The 25,561-nt window shown below is 37.0% G+C and overlaps 2 protein-coding genes across 3 annotated transcripts; one reads left to right on the top strand and one right to left on the bottom strand.

Moving 5' to 3' along the window:
• Nucleotides 1-663: 663 nt before the first annotated feature.
• On the bottom strand, nucleotides 664-6,766 carry LOC139149529 (EF-hand calcium-binding domain-containing protein 11-like). The gene is made up of 5 exons (XM_070721328.1): nucleotides 6,542-6,766; nucleotides 4,481-4,576; nucleotides 3,102-3,153; nucleotides 1,997-2,098; nucleotides 664-1,179 (listed from the first exon to the last, which is right to left on the bottom strand). The coding sequence occupies exons 1-5, from the start codon at nucleotides 6,626-6,628 to the stop codon at nucleotides 1,007-1,009; spliced, it is 510 nt and encodes a 169-aa protein (XP_070577429.1). The 5' UTR covers nucleotides 6,629-6,766; the 3' UTR covers nucleotides 664-1,006.
• Nucleotides 6,767-6,839: 73 nt separating this feature from the next.
• Nucleotides 6,840-24,160, top strand: LOC139149525 (F-box only protein 11-like). Of its 2 annotated transcripts, none has more exons than XM_070721323.1 (18): nucleotides 6,840-7,084; nucleotides 8,204-8,322; nucleotides 9,165-9,258; nucleotides 9,434-9,581; nucleotides 10,560-10,689; nucleotides 11,922-12,132; nucleotides 15,351-15,457; nucleotides 15,914-16,025; nucleotides 16,316-16,422; nucleotides 16,803-17,158; nucleotides 17,398-17,578; nucleotides 17,716-17,838; nucleotides 18,554-18,716; nucleotides 19,599-19,742; nucleotides 20,288-20,506; nucleotides 20,932-21,040; nucleotides 21,778-21,876; nucleotides 22,098-24,160. In XM_070721323.1, the coding sequence occupies exons 1-18, from the start codon at nucleotides 6,997-6,999 to the stop codon at nucleotides 22,225-22,227; spliced, it is 2,640 nt and encodes an 879-aa protein (XP_070577424.1). In that variant the 5' UTR covers nucleotides 6,840-6,996; the 3' UTR covers nucleotides 22,228-24,160. The 2 variants fall into 2 exon arrangements, with proteins under 2 accessions (XP_070577424.1, XP_070577425.1); XM_070721324.1 differs by having other exon boundaries at nucleotides 6,874-7,084; nucleotides 20,932-20,982.
• Nucleotides 24,161-25,561: the final 1,401 nt, after the last annotated feature.

The following is a 25,561-nucleotide window of genomic DNA, read 5'->3' on the forward strand; positions in this document are numbered from 1 at the left end:
TTTTTTGTGAACGCAGCCAGTTGAGTTGAAGGCATGTATTTTGACAAATCACTTATCATAGTTCTGGATGTAAAACCATAAATCCCTACCCTGCCATACTGATGTCACCATCAGGTCAATTGAGTTGGCCAAAATCAGCGAAGTATAACAGGTGCTCTATGTTGCATTTTAAAAAAGACTTGAACATTTGCAGGCTCCAGAATACTTATACGATGCTGTGTAAACATGATTTTTCACCAACTAAATAATACCATGCCAAGTAGGTGAAAATTCATGGACTTCTGTTGGCTCAATACCACTTTTTGCTGACTATGCCAACAGGTAAGGGATACTGCCAGGCAGGATGAGGGATATAAATGACCTCTTAAGGTAAACTGTGCCTTGGGGACAGACATTTGGACTCTCTCAAACTTTTTCCAATTCTTTTCTGTCCTGCCTCGGGGACACATATTTGGACTCTCAAACTTTTCAACTCTCAAACTTTTTTTGATCTACCATTTGTGGGGGCTCATTTTGAAGCCCTTTGAGAAAGAAAAACTTTTGCTGTCTTAGTTTTTTGAAAATCAAAAATTTTATCTTTTGTCATAGGGTTAACCATGGTCCCTCCACAAACGGTCAAGAAGCACCATCGTGCAGAGGTGCTAATCACCTACACAGTTGCAATAGTCCTTGTTTCGGTGGACGCAGCAAGCCAATGATGCCATAGGAGGGACTTGGGTTAACACAGGGATGGCGGCCATTTTGAATTTCAAATATCGGTAAATCTCAGGTAATTTGTTTCTCCAGTACTAAAATTTGCACAGTGACCCCTGATTTTTAGGTTAAGTCTTTCACTTGCAAGGCGCATACTACCTTAAAGAACAAAACATACAATTTGATAAATTAATGTCAAAAGACTGCAACTTGACAAATCGAAACTGAAAAGTACAAAAATGTCACAAAGGGTTGAGTTGGTACCCACTCCACCAAATTTCTTATCAAGGAAAGTTTGAAGTATTGGCACATATCATAGAGCGTCAAGGTAATATTTCATCATAAATTCAAAATCCCTGTAACTAACTCTGCCATCACCATCTCGGTCAACTTCTCGGAAGGCCGTTTCCACTCTGTGTGTCGCTATGTGTGGTGCAACCTGGGAAAATGCCTTCTTCAGATCTTCTACTGTCAGAAACCCTCTGCCTGCAAGTTTGAAATATTGAGAGTGTGTGTGTCGAAGAAATGCAACAACAAAAACAAAATTCATGTATAAGTTATCATTAACATTTTTCTACAGAACAGTTGCAGAACAGAAGGTCTGTTGGATACTGAGATAATAGTAATAAGCATACACTGGGAATGCAGTATACTGTTTAGTAAGATACAGACACGGACTGATTGTATTCAAACAAAACATCTACTATAGTTATCAAAAAAGCAATAAAGTATTGCCAGTGATTAAAAATTTGGTTTGGCAAAATGCAGAAAACCATAAAAACATGTGTAACAACTGCAAACATAAACCAGTTCCAGAAGATAAAATAGATGTTCTCCTCAACCACGAATTGCATCCTGAATTCTGAGAAAGACCATTTGCCAGAGAAAGAGGTACTTTACCACTGTATGGTGGAAACTTAATTGATTAATCCAATTGGGTAGTTTACTTTAATGTTTATATCTACATCTCGAGAGTATTTCTTTCAATTGTAGAAGTTTAATTTTGCAGTGCCTTATGGGTAAGCCCCTAGGGCTGCAGTGTACACTGGGGCAATTTATATACACATGAAGAATATAAATATAAATAAAACAAATTTTTTACCAAAAAAATAAATTGCACGAAAATGATCTCCTGAAATATGTTGCTCTGATTTATATTTTCTCTGCCTCTTTGCTTCAGCTAGACTTGGTGACGACAGGAGGAAGCTAAGTGATCACACTTGATCACCAAGTTCATGTTTCCATAATTGGAGTCTTGCAAAAGATACTTCTAGTGGTAATGGGAAACATTATAAATACCTACATTGAGTATCAAAGACCATGAACGTCTGTCTGATTTCATCATCCTTGTCAACCAAAGACAGTTTTGAACTCATCACATTCATGAAATGATCCAATGTCATGCCTGTATGAAAGACATATCAGAAAAGAAATGGTGTTAAGGAACGGACCATTAGATCTTGGCAGGTGGCGGTGGTAACAATCAGATTGTGAATATTCTTGTTCTATGATTGTAAATTTTTGATATTTTTTTTTTCCAAGTGAGTTATGACGTGACGTGCTAATTATTTTTTCTGAGTAATCTGCGAGATTTACAATTTTTTAGCGTTCTGACTTTATTTTTTTTTATTTTGCAAACTAGTCTGAAGAATTTTTTCCCCTAACTTTTTTCAGTATTTGACCACTCCCTCCCAAGATCTAATGGTCCATCCCTAACTACAACAGGGAAGCACAGTGCGGCCTCGCAGACGTACACTCAGAGACCTATTCTTGGAAAAAATGCAAATGTCTTCATTGGGGTAGGGGAGGGGGTAACTGCAGATTGCACCTTCTGGGTGCAGGATAAACATTCATTGATATTTTTGAAAGAGTATGTGATAACAATGGAATTTTCAAGTGATAATTATCTCAGGTGTGCTGCATTTCTTGCATATTTACAAACACTTCAGTTGAATGCAATTTTACAATTGATATTTCAACTGTCATTAATTTTCCAAATGTCACTTTCTTACGAAATCTCAAAGCATTAAATGTGCATACCACACTGGAATTTCGACAGCTGATATCTTTCTTTGCTTCAATCATAACAAATTTTGGTTAATTTCATGTTATTGTATAAGAGGTATAAGAGGAGAAAATTTCAAAAAACAAACATTACTACAACAACATCATAATTTGCCATACTTTTGTATAACATTAGGAAGCCAAATTGTGAAGGTCAGAAGGCGAGAGATCATGAAAAAAAACGCCTTGTCAATGAGCTAATGCAAAAATGTCAAGTAGTGATGTGTGAAACCTAGATATTTATAATATAATCTTGTGTAGTGATAATGTTGATGACTTCTGTATGTCTTATTTTCCTTGTAGAAAGGAGAAATTGAAAGTGACGTTTCAGTTCATGTACATACATTTTTCTCCATCTATTTCATCAGCCAGTCTCAACATTTCTTCAACTTCATACTGTTAAGAAAGTGAGGAAAGAAGCAGCCTGATTACTGATTCTATTTAAATGTTCATATCAAAGACGTGAGACATGATTTGCTTAATACTGTAATAAGAAATTGATTGACAGTTTTGATGGCTGCTGTTATAAAACAGAACCTTTGAAAAAATCTAAGGCGTATGTCATTGTCTTACAGTTATTAAATGATCTTTCAAGCAAGAGACTAAATTTGTTGTGTGTTTCTTAGATAAAAAACTGTTTCACAATAAAGTCTAAAGGTTATCTATCTCTTTATCAACGGAGAAAATTAATTAATCTATATATAAATATCTTCACACTGTTTTGCAGATCCAGAAATGACATCAAACACAGATTCGCTGTGGTAAAACCATCTTGTGTGCTGGTTCTCTTAATTGTGTCACAGCATCTACAAGCTTTGCACAAGGTACAAAATCTCACATTCCAGATTGACTTACACAAACAAATACCATTGTCAGTTCTTTTCTAATGTGAAAAAAGAATGAAATTATGGGATACGATCCAATGGGAACTACCGTACATCCACAAAAGTGTTTCATTAACCCCTTGACTACCACTATTAATGCTATCCTACATGCAAACATTGTGGACATATGTAGCATCTCAGGGTAATTTTCTAGCATTCAGGGTATTACAGTAACTCAGTATGCATCAGAAACTTCCAGCATTCAAGGTTTTCAAGGGGTTAAATACTGAACTATTAAAATGATTGTTGGTGACTGTGACCACTGCACCAAACTCTAATCATAGAGAAATAAACAAAAGACAAACACTAAAAGCATAGCCATTAACCTACTCACAGAGATATGCAATATTACTATGGATAATGGATATACATATCTGATATTTGGAAAGACTCCTTCATCATGCTGTAGTTTGTTGTATAGCCTAGGTATTTGCAAAAAATTATTATAAATGGATGAATTTATCTGATGAAAGTCTGCCAGGTGGAATTGTTGTCAGAAATGTATGACTAATAAATTATCGCAAATAATGAACAGAATATAAAACAATGATCAGCTCAGCTTAAGCTTGTGTCTGTCAGTCGCTATGAATAAACTGAACCAGGCTGTATATACCAGATGTTGTTCATTAGTATCGTCAGGAGATGATTGGCAAGGGAAAGAGAAAACATCAACTGTCAAACACTGAGCAATCAAAAATCCCATTTTTGACCAGAACCATGAAAACTTGTCTACAGTGGTGCTGTTGCCATGCATCCTGAAAGAAGCGAGAATGGAGCAGATGTATTTTTATCCTGTACATGTTCATTATGTCATAAACCCCAGAAAAAGATGATCTTACTTTTGTGGGTTTGTATCCAAGGAGAGAGACAACCGCTACTTTGAGGTCTTCTTTTGTCAGGTGACCTTTGTGTCCAGCATCACATTGGTGGAATACCTGTGGATTATCCCAAGAGGAGAAGAAATACATGTGGTTAAATTCTGTTCGCACATAATGGGTCATTTTGAGATTTGGCACATTCATGACCTCCATGCAAATTACCAGAGGGACTCTCCTTTATTTTCAAAGAGGGACTCTATTGATATAAACTGAGCCAAATTTTAAAGAGCATGATAAGGTTTGTTTTGGTTTTATTTTTTGAAAATGGCAATGTTTACAGCCCATAAAGTTGCAAATACCAGCATTGTAAAAGTGTGTCATGTGACAAATTAAAGTTGCCAGCATAGGATTAGCTGGCTGCCATGTGCCAATGGTCACATCTTGAAATTGACTGGGGTGGGGGGGGGGGGGGGGGCAAGGGTAGACATTGTTAGGTTTAACCACATCCATGGAGCCATCCCAGACCAGTTGCTTGTGGTCAGGGTCAACTTTATTATATTTCGTGTTATAATTGTTTTATAAAAACATAAAAATTTTTGTATTCCCTCCCTGAACTATGGTGAAATACCGAGTATTTGCATACTCAGCTCTTTTGTGCAATATATGAAATGTTATTGTTGACAAAAGAATTGTCTAAACTAACATTTAGGTGTCAACAATAAGACTGCATTTTCACACTTACAGGCTATATTAATGAGTTGGACACTCCAGGCATTTCAACTTGATGTTGGGAGCAGAAAAAAAAAAATTACTTTATGAACAGAACATAGAGAATGGAAAATACAAAAAATGTTACAGGTAACAGAGTATTAACTGTGGAGTGTTAATTGTTGCTGAATTGATGTCATATTAAAACAGTTTAAAACTTGTTTAGTTTTATGTTTCAAATGCACATGAAACTTTGTACAACGTTCTGCACATTGCAATGATCTCTCTATGTCTATCTATCACTGGTGTTATTAGGATTCTATTTGAGTTGATCTCAGTGAAATTTCAGACGCCTCCTTGGAAAAGCCTAGAGTTTCTTGTTTTACTGCCCTACATAGTGTTGACCTTTTCTACATGCGTAGACTGCATCGTTATTATTAAAAACTGAATTCTGGTCCAGGCTAGAATAAAAATGTAAACAATATACAGTGAATTTTACACATTTGGGCATGCACTGTGTTGACAAGCTAAATAGTGTGTTTCAACATGCTTTGCTTTTATACACCAATTGCTAAAATTTTAGGTGTTTTTGTGTAAGTTTGGCACAGTCCCAGGCCGTAGTTTGGTAGACACGCCACAAGCTGTGGGCAACGATGTAGTACAGGTATTTATGATAACAATCAAGTGGTTTGATTTATACAGAGCAAGGACACAGACAGACTAAAGGTCTGGTTTGGGTCATATGAGTGATACTACAGCGTTCTTGATCTCAAACCAATTGTTTCTGCATGGAGTTTCACTACTAACTATATGGTTTTAGCAACCACTTGTTTCTCGTTACATAAAAAATACATAAACAAATAAATAAACGAACAACAAATAAATAAATAAATAAATAAATGTCTCTTGTGTAGACTAGTCTTTGGAACGGTCTAGAACATTCATTCCGTTTTCAGGAGAGCTTATAAAATTGACAAATTCGTTTGTAACCAAAAGGAGCTGGGGTATCTGTTTCGTTCAATTCTGTACTTCCACGCCAAAAGAGATCGGAGCGTCCAAGCAAGAACCCTACGTCAGCGTATTCCACATGTTCCACGACGATGCTCGCGGTAAAACGCAGATCTGAGCAGAGCTAAGCCGCTGGCAGCTACAGTGTTATCCGTAACGCTTAGCGATACCGTTTCAATTTTACAGCTGCGTAAAGCAAAGGGTGTTCCAGTTATTGGAGATCCTAAGAACAACCCCTATCGGTCATAGCGTAAATAAATTGCAACAAATATAATGAAATGTTGCAATATACGAAGCCCTACAATGCTACACTCAATCATTGAATCAATAGCAGTGTCTTGACATGTTTCACATCCGCTCACTTACGGCTGAAATGTGTTTCCTATCCGTCTCGGTAATATGTCTTCTTTCTGGAAGATGATAACTTCCAAATTTAAATAAAATATCACTCATTCTACGTTCGAAGCGTTAAGTGACTTTTGAAGACAGACGGTGACCGATAAATGTAGTCCACAGAAGTATGTATGTCACGGAAGTACACGAGCAACTCGCGCACGAGATGAACATATTTCCGCCATGTTTCAAGTACGCTGTTAATTTATGCTTAGATAGCTGATTGGTTAATGCAAATATTTTGATTTCACGTGCTGCAACCACGTGCGTTGATTGGTTAACTGTCGAAACCCCTCATACATTATATTCATACATTAGCTCCACTGTTGGTCGTGTATGTTATCTCAGTCTTAGGGGAAGGTGATTATGTTGTTGGTTCATTCTGGGCCATTTTCAACACTCTTATCCGATTGATTAACACACAAATAATGTCATCCTCAAGCACAACATCATCTAGAGTAGGTCTGAGACGATCGGGTCGCAAAAATAGAGGGAAATATAGCGGTTCTTTGTCCGGTAAGTCGGTGTTCTTTGTTCACAGTCGTTGATCATTGAAAGAGACATAATCTAAACACACATCGAACGCCATTCCTCTTATTCCAAGCAGAGAAACCTCAATATATTCCCATATATGTCACCGATTCGTAAGTCAAAGCGAACAAGCCGAATATATTGAAATTTAAGGAGGTGTCCACGACGTAGTAAGCTGCCTAATACTCCTTTGTGACTTATTTTGAGGGAAGTCTCCCCACTTCCGCTTGGAGTTGGCCTGTGCCGAGTTTGCGCGATTCCTGTACGAAGCCGTGCCAGTGCCAACGACGAATGTAAATATGACAGTTCTTGTTACCCCGAAGTCTGGGTATCGCGTGTATGCTGTGGTCCTGTACTAAAGCAAGTGAAACGGTTATGGGTTTCTGGCCTTCTCCAACGTTCTTTTAACAATCGTTTGGAAATGTAGCCTTGCACACACGCCGTAGTGTTTTGTCTACCACCCACATCCCATCACGTACCAGGCTGTCTATTGTTGTCTTTGTCCTTTATATTGAGCGTGCCCTCTGTGACCACATAGGACCTTTCACATGAACACAACCTTCTCAGATTTCACTGATCACTCTCCAACATATATCCCTAATATATCCCTATTTCGGCATTATTTTTATTGATGGCCAAAACTAGAGTTATGCGAAGTAGTCATATTTATGGATGATATGGGTGTCATAAATTAATCAGTGGATCTCAGTAACCTTATCATCTACATGTATCTCAATTCACACAATTTGAGACCAAGGACAAGTTTCACCAGCTGACACACCGCTGTTTTACAACATACTTCTGGTGCACTAAATACAAAATATCTAACAGACCGAACTATCTAAAGGGACACAATGCAGTTTTAGTAGTTAACTGTACAAATCACAAGCACTGCCAAATTTTTTTTTTCAGGAAACATGCCCCCCTTTCCCCATGGTCATTATGACCCCTTTGTTTATAGCTTTCTGCTAACATATGTAACCAGGACACAATGCAAGGAAGCATTAACAAAGAAGGGGGTACATGTTTTGTTTCAATGTTGAATTGGTGCAGTCAATATGGAGACCTCATTCATGCTTTACTCGGCCTTTCCCTCCCAAACAGAGTCTGCATCAACAGCTACTTCAACGTCCACATCATCAAGGAACAGAACAAATAATCTCCCTCAGAAAACATACAGTTTACGGAGGAAGCCAAGCAGTATTAATCAAGATGTAGATCAAGTGAGTTAAGCGATATATTGAATATGTTGTCTGTTCAGAGAACTGTCTTAAGCCTATAATTCGTTCTGGCATACCGATCGGTATGAGAATTGTAACATCACTATGTAGCAACCACAATATGATATTAGATAATTATTGATATATGATCCTCTCATTATGTAATGGACAAAAGGGAGTTACGGTTATAATGATTATTCAAACTGGAATATATTAACTGAAAAAGTAATGTATATGAGAGAGCTTGTACTCGTGCAAAATGCTAGTTTTTAACAAAATGTGTTACCTGTGTCACGTTTAATTACAGCCTAGACTGATTAGTGAAACTACTAGCATTGTTTCATAAGGTCACATCAAGTTTTGACAGTTTCTACCTATCTGAAAAGTAAACATAAGATTGATATTTAATTTTGAAACAAGGACTATAGTTCTGCTACTGTCTTCCATGAGTAGGGCAGCAGAGATGCATGTTGTTTGCATCTTTAATGGTACGTCTGTAATGTTAAAATATATACAATATTTTATATTATAACTATATTTGTAGTTAATGTTGCTACAATGGTCGAAATACACTAACTCAAAATTAATCGTTGTTAAGTGAATTATATAGTGATAGCATTTACATTGATGCCTTCTGACTTATTGATTTAATAACCAATTGTAGGATAATATTGAACAACTCAAACACTCATACAAGAGGCCTTATATTGAAACTTGATCAAATAAATGAAGTGGTTAAATGAGAAAAACATCTTTGTTTCCCCTCCATGCATAGAGCTTCTTTTGCTTGAAGTTTAGTGAACAGACTGTTACTATAAAGTCAATTACTTTGATTTGTTTCCCAGGGTACATCAGTGAAATCGCAGCCGGTACCAGCGGCAAAAGTAGCCAAACGTTCCAAATTGTCTGCTCAGGAAGAAATTCACACTAAGCAGACAGGTAAGAGTCCATTGACTCTCTCTCAGCGTTGAAAGGCCTCTGTTTAGGTCCAGCTGTTTGAAATTTACATAAGAATTGTCTCCGTGTCCAGTGGGGTCTTTAAACATGATTGGACAGGTAAGGATTAAGGCCTTTGTCTTTGTTTAACGCTTCCTTTGTACCCTTTTTTTTACAGTTGCAAATCCTGAAGATAACTTCCTGCAGTTTCATGTTCCAGACGAAATCTTGTTAAATATCTTTTCATACTTGAAAGAAAAGGACCTTTGCACGGCAGCGTGTATATGCAAGCGATGGAAGACTCTGGCAAATGACCTCACTTTGTGGTAAGAAGAGTTCATTACTTATGCGAATCTTAGACTTTTGTCATACACACAAAATATCCAACCATTGTTCTGTATTGTTTGAAGGGATTTTAGACTTCTCCAAAATGCACATTGTGGTATTTTCTGTGTGTAGGTGTAAACAACAGTTTTTATGTATGTGGGCTAATACGCATATGTTTAATTAACTATTCTTTAATAATCTTGTGGAAAATAAAATCATCTTTCGCGTAGAAAGCATAAGATACACTGTTGCCAGTTTGAATGTGACCAAAAATGAGCCCAATAGTCAAAACCTTCAATTTCACTGCTATGTCAATGCTGATCAGATATCTGGGTACATATGTTGAATTACCTGATGAATGCTTTCAAAAAAAAGATTGCAAGTTATGTTGGACCCAAATTTTTTGAAATATGTGTCTTGCGTTGAAAAATCAGTCCTTATAAAGATTCAACTTAAGCAGAAGGGAGTTTACAGATTGCCAGCATTTTATAATTTTACTCTGAGTATAGTTTCATCATCGTTTTGGTGACATGTTACATTATGATATCCTTAAATTATTCCTAGCATTATTGGTTGATCATGTAACTTTGATGGATATCATTTCAAAACGTCATGTAGATGTTACATCATGGCATTCACAGAGAAACTTGGTGAAAAGGAAAGTTTTCAACCCTGTCTTTGGTTTTACCATATTTATTTTTCTTCACTGGATGTAAGACTTTATCCTTCATTTCTTTTGTTGGGGCTTAATGGATTGAATTGTACCCGTTTTCATTTTGAATCCAAGATTTCAAATTTACTCAGTCTGTCTTCTTAATCTCACGTAGCTGCAAGTCATTTCCCGTTTTTCTCTCGGAATGAGTTTTATGGCATTCTCTGATCACCATTCTTTGCTAAATTAATGTTTTAATATTTAATGATCTCTTCATAACAGAGGGTTTATTATATTGCCGTCAATGTTATTTTCAATCCCACAGGAAGAACATGTACCAATCTGTCTACGAGATGTCGCTACCGCTACTCGTCAAAGGGACCACCAAGTTTCACTTTGTACAGCCGGAAAAGTCAGACATTGAGAATGTTTGGAAAGAAAGTTTTAAGCAGCTTGTAAGTGCATTGGGCTTTCTTTTCTTTACATGTCATCATGACATCTTTTTAGCCAAGGAGTCAGACCGTAATTTAGGGATAGCCTTGCGCCGTTTTAAAAGTAGTTATTTCTTTGTGTTATGAAATTGAGATTTTCCCAGTATGACGACTCTCTCTTATTGTAAGTAACAGTAATTCTTGATTTTATCTTGAAGCAATATATATCCCTATTTGTTCATTTAATTTTGAAATTCTAGAAAGCGGGGGCAACTGCCCTCAAATCAATTGTCAGATGAACCCTACTTTTTTATTGCCATGATTGAATACAACGGTAATAATCTGGTGTTTCGACAAACAACCTAAAGAAAAAGATATTTAAAATATATGTAAAAGATATTTATTTGTTGGTTCTTCGGTTCATATTGCTACAACTGGCATATATCGTGTGTCAATTCCAGGCCATGAAAATAATGACTGCAAGCCTGTAGATTACAGTGCCCCAGACACTGGGTGATAATGCACCTGCGTTTGCATCTAACCAGGTCATTCACAGCGCATAATTGTCTGTTTCTCCCTCTGCCTGCCTTCATCACCACCCTGACCTCTTTCCTTGAATTTATTTGGGGAAATAAATCCGAGAGCGTGGGAAAAGGGCATGGCATTAGCCCTGTTCAGACGTCCCCTAGGGTAGTTTTAGTGTGCCCACGGCTCATGATCTGGTGCATGTACCTGACGGTACATCAAGATTGGATATTGTCATTGAAATGATTGATTGTCCTGCATATTTCATGTACAGTATGGGCATCTGGATGTAAAATGTTTTGATTGAGTTTAAGTGCCATTAAGGATATGTACATTTATAATGTAGTTGCCGGTGAAATCGGCATGGGATCAAATTTTGCCATAACTATAGTTCACCATATTTGACGGCCTTCCTTTTAGTATAATTATTTTTCAGTCTCAAAGATGGAATAAAGTGTCATCTTGTTCTTGCTGCTTCCACTGTGACATTATCACAGCTTATGATACACACAGTAACACTCTGAATACAGGGTACAATTATTGTGATTAACCTTGCTTTCTGAACCAAGATGTTTCATATATGCTAGCATACAGAGGTGTCTAAAATCAGAGAGTGTCAGTTTCCCATATGGATAAAAGACAATTTCATTATTTTTGATACTCCCATTTTAAATTTTCTTGGCAAAATGACAAAATATTTCACTAAACAGTACTTTTTGTTTCTTTGTCAGTACCATGGAGTACATGTCAAACCTGGCTATGCCCAGCGAGTGTATGAAAACCCCGACAGCTATGTAGGTCGCAATATGCAATACTTTGACACAATAGAAGAAGCACTTTCGGCAGTTGAAGGTCAAGTTCACCAGCTTATCCTAGTCCATGCAGGAATCTACAGTAATGAGTGGCTGTACATTGACACTCCTGTCTGTATAATTGGAGCTGGTGAGTACAGTACATTTTATTTATATTTATTTTATTATTTATTAATTCTTTATTTCGGACAATGAGCATATCCATATATATAAATGATTACAGGATTGGGAGAAAAAAATAATACAAAAATGGTGACATCAAGAAAAATTCATTTGTGGGTTCGACCATGAAGATCTATTACTGTGCAAAGAAACTCAGATTAGAAGACTGAATTTATCCATCTTCTCCTCAAGTCAGAAGTGAAGTACACGACATCATACGCCTTACGTATAATTAAGCTTTCACTCATAGAAATCCTTTTCATCAAACTGTTGAACATTGAACCAGTATTTTTGGCTTTCTACAGTAAAATACCAAGTTGGTGGTTGTTTATTACATATGTAGAGTGCATTTCATATGGCAAGCAAGAACTGATGATGTAGAAGTTATAGGTCTCAATTGACTGACTCATTGAGCAGAACCAAATTATCAAGAAAATAGTCCTCTACAACATTAATACTCATTTGGTATTTACTGTGCACTTTTCTCTCTACCTGTAATATAATTGTCAATGAATGATGCCACTGCATTCAAACTATATGTATACAAACTGCAGCTTAGGGTGCCATTTGCTGAATCTTTTTGCATTTTTTTTGATAAATTGGTTTTGAAATCAAAAGCAACTCATGTAAATCTTACTGAAATGTGACCACAGAACATATTTCAAACATTGGCTACGAACGCACAACTGTGTAATTTTTACTTGCAAGTTATGTATGGTAGCTGTATGTACACAAGTAGCACCTGAATTTAATCGACTGACTTCTGTTGCCAAGGATTAAAAAGTAACATTTTTAAAGACAATCCAAAACATTTCTCGAAAGATTTGATGGTATTTTTTGACAAGTAAAATACAAAAAGATAAAGTTGATCATTTAATAATGGGGCCTTGAAAGACAAAGGTATGTCACATATACCGAATGTTATATTGCAGGTGATTTGTTTTGTCATCCTTTTTGCCTCTAGATTAATTGCACTTTGTTGCACCAGTGCTTTCAAAACAGCATTATGCACACATTGAGTGATCAGTAATCAGTAACGTGAAGGTCAAAGTTCAAATTTGTTGTGACTCTGAATTACTATACAACTCATCTCCAGTAGTGTTTCTGATCTGTGGAAATTTTTATACATGTGGATAAAAAAAAATCTGTTAAGTAAATTCTGAAACATTTATGAGGTATTTAAGCTATGGATGGCCTTCATTGAGGTCATTTGCCATTCCTCCATTGTGGCTGAAATTGCAATCAATATCTAAGCCTCAATTGGCTGGAATCTTAATCTTAGCCTTGAGAACATGTAGACAATTGTTTGTGGTAGGCAGCCCCAATCTTTATTTTTGGTACACATATTGAGATCCTCACAAAATGATGATAGAGAAGTAAGACAAGCTGAGCAGGTAATGCTTGTGAAGATATACACACTTTATTGCGTAAATGTCATATTTGATTGGCTTCATTCTTTTTACTGAGAGAAAGTATTATTATTATTATTATTAGACTTTATTTAAACTCGATAAACTGTTGAGCCTGAGGCTCTTCTCACACAGAGTCGAGTATAACAACATTTACAATATTTACATTAAAAAAAATAATTCAGGAAGAAAACTTTATACTGAAAAAAAATGTAAAACGCTACAAGTAAAACAATGGACAAATTTAAAAATTACATAAAAGTAAGATTAACCCATCTATTTAAAAAAAATGGCACTTGCAATTTCTTTTGAATGATAGAAGTGAAGAGCTAGATTTGATCTCTCCAGGCAAAGTATTCCATATTTTAACCCCGTTGTACATAAAACTAACCGTAACCGTAAAGTTGATGTAATGTTGACTCCATAAGTAAAAAGAGTACATTTTACCCTGTCATCAAGTGACAAAAGGCTGTAGCTTAAAAATCCTGTTTCATTCTCATCTGCTTATGCCTTTTATTCACAGCCGGTTCTGTACTTATGCAGTTTTTATTATTAATATTCTAAGTAAGGGTTTTGACTATTTTGATGATAGTGATCTTCAGCCATTTCTATAAATCACACATTATGTCAGTGGTGTAGTACGTGACAATTTATGGCAGGTCTCCGTGTATCAAGCAGCTTCATTCGGTATTCTTATTTCACATTAATCTGACATGTCACGTACTATTGTCATTATTAATCATATGTCATCATAACAGTTCTATGAGGAAAAGTGAATCGTCACCCAGTTTTCACATTTTCACAACAGACAAGAATCATAAGTACTACTTGCCCATCTGCAAAGTCAGTAAAAAGCCATTTGAGCCAAATTTATAATAATATTTTCATCCACTTGGCATGGTATCTTCATCACAGGTTTAATAGTCAGTAAAAATCATGTTAACAAGTATCTGTTTTCAAGTATCTGTTTTTATAATGCGACATATGGGACATGTCTTGCCTCACTGGTTTAGCCAACCTGTCCTTATGGTGACAAATAAACTTGGCAGGCTTAAGGTTAAAAAGAAATTCCACGTTCAATCAACATCCAAATGAGACTGTTTATCGCGGATGCCAATGTGTAGCATGTAAAACTTCTTTCCTTCTTTCTTATTTAATTAATTATTTGTCGATTAATTGATGATTTCCTTGTTTATTTGTGTTTATCTTACATTGAAAATGACTTAAGATTCAGTTGAGTCATGTTTGAAATAAAATTCGTAAAGTTAATGAGTGACACAGAGAGATATTAAAGATATCTTTAAAATTATCTAAAATTATTATTCTTTTATATCACAGATGCATAAAGATGTAATTTTTGTGAACGGAAATCAATTCATGTGATAATAAGAACAGCTGAAAAGGGGGATTTCTTAGGAATGTTTTCGTTGAATGTCTACACTCTTGTCTACTTCATCTTTCCAAGAAAAATGACACCAGTTCAAAAGAGCACTGTTAAATAAATCTATGCAACAAAGGCTAATGTGACCCAGTAAGTCTGACGCTCATCCTGAACACACTCAGGCGGGGTGACCTTGAAGCGGGGTCACATGGTGACATAGTATAATAACTAGATGTGAGAGTAGCATGTGTGCACGTGTGTGGGAGTCATGCATTGTCCTTGACTCAGTGTTGTAACACAGTCGTATTTGCTCGCTTGTATCACGTTTGCTGATACTCTGTGACCAGCTTCCATTCCTTTCTCTGCATTTTATTTTTGTTCTTTTCTTTTTTACAGCTTTTGGCAATAATCCAGATAGTGTGATAATAGAAAATAGTAAAGAGTCCACCTTTGTATTTATGGAAAATAGTGAAGACGCTTATTTAGGCTTTCTCAGTATAAGAGTAAGTAACAATGCCAGTTCATTTAACCAGAAATATATATTCCCTGCCCTCGCATTGTGATATTTTTGAATATGTGTAATACAGAAGTGAATATGCTAAACATGTGATATGCAGACCATTTAGGGCTGTTAGAAATAAATTAAGACTGCCATCCATGTCTACCTAAAATGAAACGCAATCAAAAGTAATGAAGATTCTACTGTCAGCCTAATTAAACAGGGAAAAAATTCATTTTGACAAACCCAGTTCAGATCTGGATTCATTATGTTTTACATGTACTGTACCTTTGGTATTGTGTCATTATATTTTATAATCAACTTTGAAAAGCTGCCTATATTAGTCGTCTGGGACACAGTCCATACACGGCTGTTTCGCCCCAAGAGCTTGATGGCACTTTGTATATTGATAATCAGCTAATGTACTTTTTATTCTAATGTCTGTGCTCCCAATTTGCAGTTTACACCTGATACCAATTCACAACAGCCTCATCACAAACACTCGTGTATAGAAGTTACAGCGAACTGCTGGCCGACCATTGATAGCTGCGTCATCCGTAGTAAATCTCAAGGTTGGTAATTCAAGTCTCTTTTTTTTTTCCAATCAGAGCTTGACATTACAGGAAGAGACATAGCTTGTAGCTTGTATGCATATTTGTCCTTGTTGCTAGCCGTGCATAGGGTATGGTAGTGAAAGATAAACGTTCAAAGGTTACTCATATTTGTAAATAATGAGTCATGTATAGTCTTTTAGGCCATGTCTGAACATACACAGAAAATATGTTGGTTTCATTCGTTTCTTCTCAGTGATATGTCAGATTTCTGAAGATTTTGATTCCCTTTTTTCCTTTTAACATAACAGTTGGTTCGGCAGTGTGCGTCACTGGCAAAGGAGCAGCTCCACACATCAAAAACTGCATCATCAGTGACTGTGAAAATGTTGGACTCTTTGTCAATGACCATGCACAGGTAAGATTCCTCATAAATTACCGATGATATCACTGTATTGGTGCCGATGATATTGCTGTATTGGTATTGTTTGCTGTGCACTTTCGATTTTTGTTATTTGACAGGTGTATTTTAGCCTGTTAACAGTCATGCAAGCTGTAGGAAAATTAACATATGAAAATTGAAGTGCAATGCATATTATTGTAGTATTAATTTATGCAAAGTGTATTGATGAATTTTGTCAAAATTTGCAAATCTTATGATCATCATCATGTTTACGTCTTGCTTGGATGAATCGCTATATAGAACTTTGAGCTAATATGTGTCAACATTTTGATATGAGAGTGATTTGTTCAAACTCAATGAAGAACGTTTTACTGCTTTCTATTTTAACCGTATAGGGTACATATGAAGACTGTGAAATAAGCGGCAATGCCCTAGCTGGTATCTGGGTGAAGAACTTTGCGAATCCAGTGATCCGGCGCTGCCACATCCACCATGGTCGGGATGTGGGAATATTTACATTTGACAATGGCCTAGGTTACTTTGACTCCTGTAATATACATCACAATAGGATAGCAGGCTTTGAGGTCAAAGCCGGGGCCAATCCTACAGTGGTGGGATGCGAAATTCACCATGGGCAGACGGGCGGCATTTACGTGCATGAGAACGGCCGGGGCGAATTCCTTGAAAACAAGATCCATTCCAATACATTCGCTGGAGTGTGGGTCACGTACAATAGTGATCCAACAATTAGGTGGGTTTGAATTTTGCTTCCTCGTCAAATTTTAATGCATGATATGATATACAATACATTCTGATCCTGTATGTTGTTTGTGTCTAGCCACATGCCTGAAAAGTTGGTTTCAGTAAGTTTTCAATGACTTCTCAGAAGACCTCTTGGGCGAATGCTCGGCTATTGTGTGGCCACAGTGTGCCTGTTGAAAATAGGCAAGGCCATGCTGCTAATCTTATGTGTGCAAAATTTCGTTGCAGGGGAAATGAGATCTTCAATGGCCATCAAGGCGGTGTGTATATATTTGGAGAAGGCAGGGGACTTATAGAAAACAATGATATTCATAGCAATGCTCTGGCAGGAATACAAATCAGGACCAATAGTAATCCCATTATCAGGGGAAATCGTATCCATGACGGTCAACATGGCGGCATATATGTGGTGAGTATGGTTTAGATTAATACAAAGGCTGAGTTAAAAATTTTTTTTCAATATTTGTAATCTATGGTTTGTGTAAATATGATTATTAGAAGTTCTGAATGACTTATTACATTTATATGTTGTTTTTACTGTGACAGCATGAGAAAGGCAAAGGGTTGATCATTGAAAATGAAGTGTACAGCAATACATTGGCTGGTGTTTGGGTCACCACAGGCAGCTGTCCCGAGCTCAGGAGGAATAGGATACACAGTGGAAAGCAGGTAAGCTGTTGGCATGGCAACATGGCACCCTGCTGAGCGGTGATGTAATGCACTGTAATTGATCTGGCCTTGGGCTTTTATAACCATCTGCAGATAGGGTAATTACTCCGTGGTGCTGCACCCATTCATGACTTCATGCACCCCCCCCCAATCAATACAGTAGGTATGTGTCCTTAAAAGTGTGTTGACATTCAATAAAACTCTTGTTCACACCACAATGGCATCTCTGCTGGCAGAGCTGTACTATTAAATAGAGGGAATGTCACTTTGTGTTGATTTAAGAGGATTCTGGCGTTTCTATCATGGCATCAGGGTGTTTAATTACATGGTGACATAGGGGTAACTTTGCATTGGATTGTGCTTGTTCATTGTTTGACGCTCTGCTGTACTGCGAACGTGGCTTCCTTGAAGCGTGCTTTATACATTTGAAAGTCAAACCCTGGACATCAGTCCCTCTCTTTATCTTCACGATGGTGAAACTAAATGCCTGTGTCTGTATAGTTTTTATGGGCATTTCCTCCAGTAATCCACAAGGAAGTATTAATTTTCTCCAGCAATGTCTTTGAACTGTTCTAATTTGCAGCGAAGGAGAACGTGTTGCTTTGCTCCACAGTCAGTAACCTAAAGCAGCCAGGATGGTGACTAATGATTTTTCCAATGATCAAATCAATGCATCTAAACATGAAATTCAACTTTCCTCTTTCTATCAATCCAGGTGGGCGTGTACTTCTATGACAACGGCCATGGAATCCTAGAAGATAACGATATCTTCAACCACATGTACTCAGGAGTGCAGATCAGGACTGGCAGCAACCCGGTCATTCGCAAAAATAAGATCTGGGGTGGACAGAATGGAGGCATCCTGGTTTATAATGGAGGTAGACAACAGTTTTTAACACTCTATGATTGTGTTCATCGTGCCTGTGAAGGATCTGCAGATTATATCATCAACTTGTGTTAATGAGATGTCTTTTTTCAAAAGACAACAGAGCTAAGGCAGGCCTACTTGGCTTTCAACAGATGTCTGCTGTAAACATTTCAGCTGCAAAGTGGTACCACGTGTACCCAAAGTCTAGTTTCACAGAACCCATCTGGTGTGACATATGTTCCATCGCTAGATTTCACAAAGGGCAATGATATTATGTCAGTTTTACAAAAAATTTCATTATGTTTGTTCATTACACAGAGACTTCATTGTAGCTTATTTTCTTTGTCAGAAGTGATAAATCATTGATAATGTCAGAACTAACAATTCAAGTCATTAATCAATGTGACACATTGTTCCTAACATTCACTAACTTGATCCAGTTCCCAGAAAATATTTCCAAGTTATTTTAAAAGGATTCTTAGTGCCACCCTGATATTGTACAGTTGTCATTCAAAGGTTTTACAAAATATTGTGCCATGAATAATAATAATAATAATAATAATATTGGGTTCTTATATAGCGCACATATCCACAAGTACATGTGATCAAGGCGCTTTTACAATTATTATTACCCCTGGTCACTGGACCTAATATGATACCACTCAACTCCCTGGGGAGCAAACAACAGCTCACATGTGCAGCCAATAAGCGCAGCAGAGCTAAACACACACATTACAACCACTGTCCTACCAGGTACCCATCACTCCTGGGTGGGGAGAAGCAATGAGGAATAAAGTGCCTTGCCCAAGAACACAACAGCACAAGAATGTTGTATATATTTTTTCTGCCTCTATCTTACTGTGTGTTTCTTTGATCCTGTGATTTCTCTAAGGTCTTGGTATCATAGAGTACAACGAGATCTTTGACAATGCCATGGCAGGAGTGTGGATTAAAACGGACAGCAACCCGACCTTGAGGCATAACAAGATACATGACGGCAGAGACGGGGGTGTGTGTATATTCAACGGTGGCAGAGGTGAGCTTTCACTTCAGTGTAGTTCCACCTACACAAAACTCAATATGCCGTGACTGTTTTCTTTAGACGGAAAAAAGCAATTGTCTTCAGCTACCTGCATAATTTAAATGTGATGCATCACTCGTTACTGAGTGATAAATTAAGTCGATGATATCGTTAATGAGTTGACCGGGCAATTAACACACATCAACCCTAGACAGCTGGAAAATATTGATTAAGTTATGAAGTTATTTCATTAAATGACAAGGTTCACCCGCCTTGATACCTGTTACATACATTATCATCAGAACTGCACGAACTGTACTGAAAGCCTTTGGTACTGCCAGTTCATATTACTTCATTTTCCAAATTCTGATATTAATCGGTATGCAGCCAAACTGGCAAAACAGTATAATACTTTTCCATTTTGTGTTCTTTTCATTCTCAAAATTCTATGTGATATCTGATCAAAATGGCTTACTTATAATATCACTTTACTTTACAACAGTTTATCTTAAGAAATTGCACAAATGAAAACTTCTCTCTTTTGTTGGTGTTTCACGCAGGTGTGTTAGAATTCAATGAAATATTCCGAAACACGCAAGCGGGTGTACTCATCAGCTCGCAGAGTCATCCCAGCCTGAAGAAGAACCGGATCTACGACGGGCTAGCAGCAGGAATAGAAATCACCAACAATGCCACGGCCAAGTTGGACGGCAACATCGTGTTCAACAACAAGTTTGCAGGGATATGCCTGGCAACGGGGGTAGAACCAGAGATGAAAGGTGAATATCATTTGCATGTAACTCCTAAAGAACACCTGGGTAGTCTCTATAAGTAAACACAGCAAACTTTTGAATCCGACAAAATTTCCATGTTTTCTTTATTGGCGATGTCAAGGCCACTTCCATCTTGCCGTTGCACTTCAAAGGTTTGGTGCAACTTCATTGTTTTCTCACTTAAGTTTGATCTCTGTTGAGAAAAAGGTGGATGACCGGAACTTTGCATGACTTGAAGCCTTGAGAACATCTTGTCACTTCATTGTGTAAAAACATGGAATGTGGCGCCCTCTTCCTTCTGATGTAATATTGACAATCTGTTAGCCTCTCCTTCAATCATAGGCTACTGTCTATGCTTCAATGGACACGGTAAATGCATGTTATCCAGATAAGTAACATTCTCACATTGTCTATATCTTCCCTTTCTTCAGACAACCACGTCTACGACAACAAAGATGCCATAGAAAAGGCTGTAAAGTCAGGTCGGTGCCTCTACAAGATTTCAAGCTACACCAGCTACCCAATGCATAATTTCTACAGGTATGCCTGTGTGAAATCAAAGCTGTCATTTTAAGATGTGTGAAGTGATGACTTCCAAGATTTTTGCCATGATCTGAGTTCATACAGAATTCTGTGCAAGTATTCTCTAGAATTTGCCACTAGAACGTCATCTGTGTTTTTCTAGTAAAGTACCAACCATGAATGGCCAACAGCGTGTATGATTTAGCATTCTATGGTGTACCAGTGCTGATGAGTTTTAATAGTTGAAGCAAAATATCTGGTATTGCCAATCGGTATTGGTAATCATCTGATCGTGTAAAATTGTCTATTTACAGCAGAACAAACATGAAACCAAAATTTTATCCTGAATGTAGTGCTATGTTAATAAACAGAACATAATACTTCAAAGTCTACACAGAACGGTAATTTGGTGAATATGATAAAAGTTTCAGCCAAATATACGTTGTAACCAGTATGAAAATACTTCTTGCTCTTTGAATTTCCTATGGTCAGGTTATATTTAATCCTGCCAAGTTCATATAGGTCACAATAGGGTCAAGACCAAGGCACCTGAAAAGAGAGATACTGTTAATATTATTTTTCTTGACTATCTTGTAATAACAAATCATGCCAAGTAGGTGAAATACATACAGGTTTAGCCTCAATACTGATTTTTATTTACTCTGTAGAGAGGAAAGAAGGCAGGACTGACAGGATAAGGGTTGTCAATATTTAACGTTCATGCTAAGATATTCCTTTTTCGTTTGTTATTTTAGATGCAGAACGTGCAATACGACAGATAGGAATGCAATTTGTGTCAACTGTATAAATAAGTGTCACCAAGGCCACGATGTTGAATTTATAACTCATGACAGGTGAGAACTTAATGAACTTTTGTAATATCCATGGCTTCCCAATGAATAAATAATTGCCGCAAGTTGTGTGTCCAGAATGTAGCTTTTGAATGTGCGTTCATTAGTTAATGCTATGTTTGGTCATTTACTTCCATAATGTGTGTGCATCTGAATCAGTTTCTTTACAAATCTTCAGTGAGACTTAAATTTTACATGTTTTAAATTTGTTCTCTGTATTGTAGGTTTTTCTGTGATTGCGGAGCTGGTACACTGTCTCACCAATGCCAGTTGGCGGGCGAGCCGACGAAAGATACGGATACCATCTACGACTCTGCGGCTCCTACAGAATCTCACACACTCATGGTGAACTGATGGTGCAGTGTGGCCAATATAGGTCCCAGGGACTTATACTGTCAAACAAATCATTGTGTTTCGTTTAACTCTGCATCCATGAAATGGAAAAAACACAGAAATATGAGACACACTAACAACCTAGAACTGCATGTCGGACTTCTAGAGGAGTTAGAAGTTGACTGGAAAAAAATAATTGATAATACCTCACAAATCAATCAGCCTATGCTGCCATGTTGCATTTCATAAAAAGTTGACTGCCGCACGAACCTTTTGTGAAAAGGTAACCTTGTCCAAGGCTTGTTATATTATTATGAAAACTTTATAACATCTCAAGACTTGTTTGTATGGCTTCCAGACATATTACTATAGAATGATACGTCGGTAGGGCAGGATTGAAAACATTAGCTCAAGCCACCATGAATATATTTTTTGAAATTCAACAATCTTAAGGAGGCTGGTAATATTCTTTTTATTCTGTGAATATATCATATGCAAAATTTTATGCCCTCAGCTGCTTCACTGACAACTCAACTCAAGCAGAGGTGGCCAGTAACTTTTGAGTTTTCATCAATAAATCAGAGCAAATTAGTCTCGTTGGAAGCGCCGATAAAAGTCTTTGAGGATCGAAACCAGAAATGATGGCCTCATAGAGAATGTTTTTTTGTCTTTTTTTATTTAGTAGATTTCCACTAGTTCAAAGCTGTGCTAGCTTTTTTAGTGTGAGTTCTTACGGGTCCATGAAAGTACGGCTTCAGAAATCTGTTGTCAGAGTTAGGTCTGGGGGAGAAAGTGATGTACTAGCTCTACACTCTTGTAAATGAAGTGTCTTAAACTCTCATTGTTCTCCTGTGACTTGTTAGACATAGAATGCTTGCTTTTATCCCTAGTGTGCAATTTCTTTACGAAAAGAATATTTGATGGGTCCAGCGGTAGAAATGCCACTGCCAGATGAACCTTGCTAATATTGTACTAATTTAAGGTAATTTTCTACTTAGAAAAAAAAAATGATTCAAAAAAATCTAAAAACTGGGGAAGTGCAAATTGCAACTTATTAACTAGTTCTTCCAGAGTGGACAGGTTTGTAAATAATTCTTTCCTTTGGAGACTGATATGTGCGTTTTTTATACTCTGCACAAAAAAATAATCAACATTCTTGCAAAACGGGCAACATTAATGTGAATTATGCCTGCTGAATTTGCCGAGATCATTTAAATGCCGAGCCATTTTGGTGGCGTAGTACATTTGAAATATGGAATTCTAAACTGCAGCAAAACTGCAGAATTTAATTATGTGTTGCTCACAACTTTTGTACCATCTGGGGCCAGTTGGCATCATATTTAAAATTAATTCCCTGAACCTTTTTAAATAACTCGGTTCCCTCTTAGTGGTTTTTTTTATTTTATAACTTTTTTCCGTCTTCTGTCGTGTGCTTTTTCCTCAATAATTATGGTTCTTGATGTGCCTCGGTTCAGCGACATCAGTTTTCCAGTGCAAACAAAAGTGTGGGATGCACTGGCTGTCTTTGAGATTGTTGTGGTGGTGGTGTAACATGTAGGATATGAGTGTGACAGTTTGATGGACAATTTAACACAGAAATATTGAAGTTGGCTGAAACGCTCCTGCAGCTATAGATCCTTTGGTTCTTGCTAAGGTAGTGATGACTTAGTTTATTTTTGTTTCATGAATCGTAATTGTCTGTGGCGATAGTTCCCTATTTTGTTTTTCCCATGTGAAGGTAGACCACAGTAATTTATGGTGGATGTATTTTTTTAAATGTTCTAGTAAGCTGTGCATCTATTTGACAGCCCTCGTTTGGATAGAAGACACACTAATATTAAATTAATATATACTATATCCACAACAAAGAAAAATGTCTAACTTGTTTAATTAAATTGTTTCATAATTGGTGTATATGTGGTAGAAAAAATAAAATATTTTCTACACTAATGTATATCTTGTGATTGTGTCTTAATTTGTCATTTGTCTTCATTGTTAGTATAGCTTTCTTGTAGGGGAGAGCTGTAGACTAGGAATATTTAACCAATTTTAAAATCTCCCCTGACTCTACGTGTGCCTCCCTTGGCAACCAGCAGACACTGCAACTTTTGTCGAGTTCTGGCTTGTCTTAATACTGATTTAAAAAAAAAACCAGCTTTATGCAAACAGACAACTGTTCTATGTCTGTGGAGACCTGTAAACTCAATAAATCAGTTCAAAGATTATGCAACTTCACGGCTGTTCACATTTGTATTCCTTTGTCCCTATCAATGTTCTTGGGAAATGCATGTACCTTTAAACTGGCAACTGGCTTGTCAGCATTTATTTAGATTACGTGGGTAATAGGTGAAAACATACCTGCATTCCAAGTGCTCTTTGCCGGACATTTCAATTAAGCCACCTGGGCAGGCTAATTCTCCTAGGTTACCCACAGGAATCTCGCAAGGTTATCCAACTCTTTATGTTACATTGTTAAACCAATCTATGGATTTGTTTAAAGGGGCACCTCCTTTGATGTCATACTCTTCTACAAATTGCAAGTTCATACTTTGTGAATACACAAATTTGAGGAAAATATACTTTTCTGAACCCCCATGCACATTTTCTGTGTATCAATGTGATTTTAACATTGGCCTAAACTTCACATTTATAGTAGTATGAGTAGTTGTATATTTGGTTCTCTGCAGAAACACCAGGATTCAGTAGATACTGGCACCACACTGTTCTACCCTTATTGATGTCCATTGTTTTGGTCAAATAAACATGCCAGCATTTCCCGTAATTCCTCGTTTGTATGGCTTGTAACAGGTGCACAAATCCTTATGAAATGGTATTCAAACTTCTGACAAGCTTCAAGTTATGTACAGAAGAAGCATATAGCGACCATAGAAATTTGAGTTAGATCTTTTTTGAGTGTCGTGCAGTACACAGTGTAATTCATAAATTCACAAACAGTACCAGTAGTCTGCTATAGCAGGGAAAATTTTCGTCGTAAACACCTAAGAACTTAAAAGACCAATTTCGATACCAATATCTAAATGGAATGAGAAAAAGATGTCAACTTCCTCTGCGCAGTAGGGAGGGAATTATTGGCGAGACCTATAGAATGCTGGATGATATCATCCACTGTGGTTGAAATCTGTGCTTGAATGAGGGTGCCTTTAATAATGAATAGATACAAAGATACTCCTTAGGATAATGTTGAATTGTACCAAAGCTTAACACGGGCTCCATATTCTTCAGTCTCACTGAACATTGTCAGTATGGCCAGCACGATGATTTCAATTTCTAGACTTTGCATATGTCGTTGCCTTGGTTGAATAATGATTTTAACATAACACAAAGATATGAAAGC

This window comes from Ptychodera flava, chromosome 14, assembly GCF_041260155.1.
Source record: "Ptychodera flava strain L36383 chromosome 14, AS_Pfla_20210202, whole genome shotgun sequence".
NCBI classification, from domain to species: Eukaryota; Metazoa; Hemichordata; class Enteropneusta; family Ptychoderidae; genus Ptychodera; species Ptychodera flava.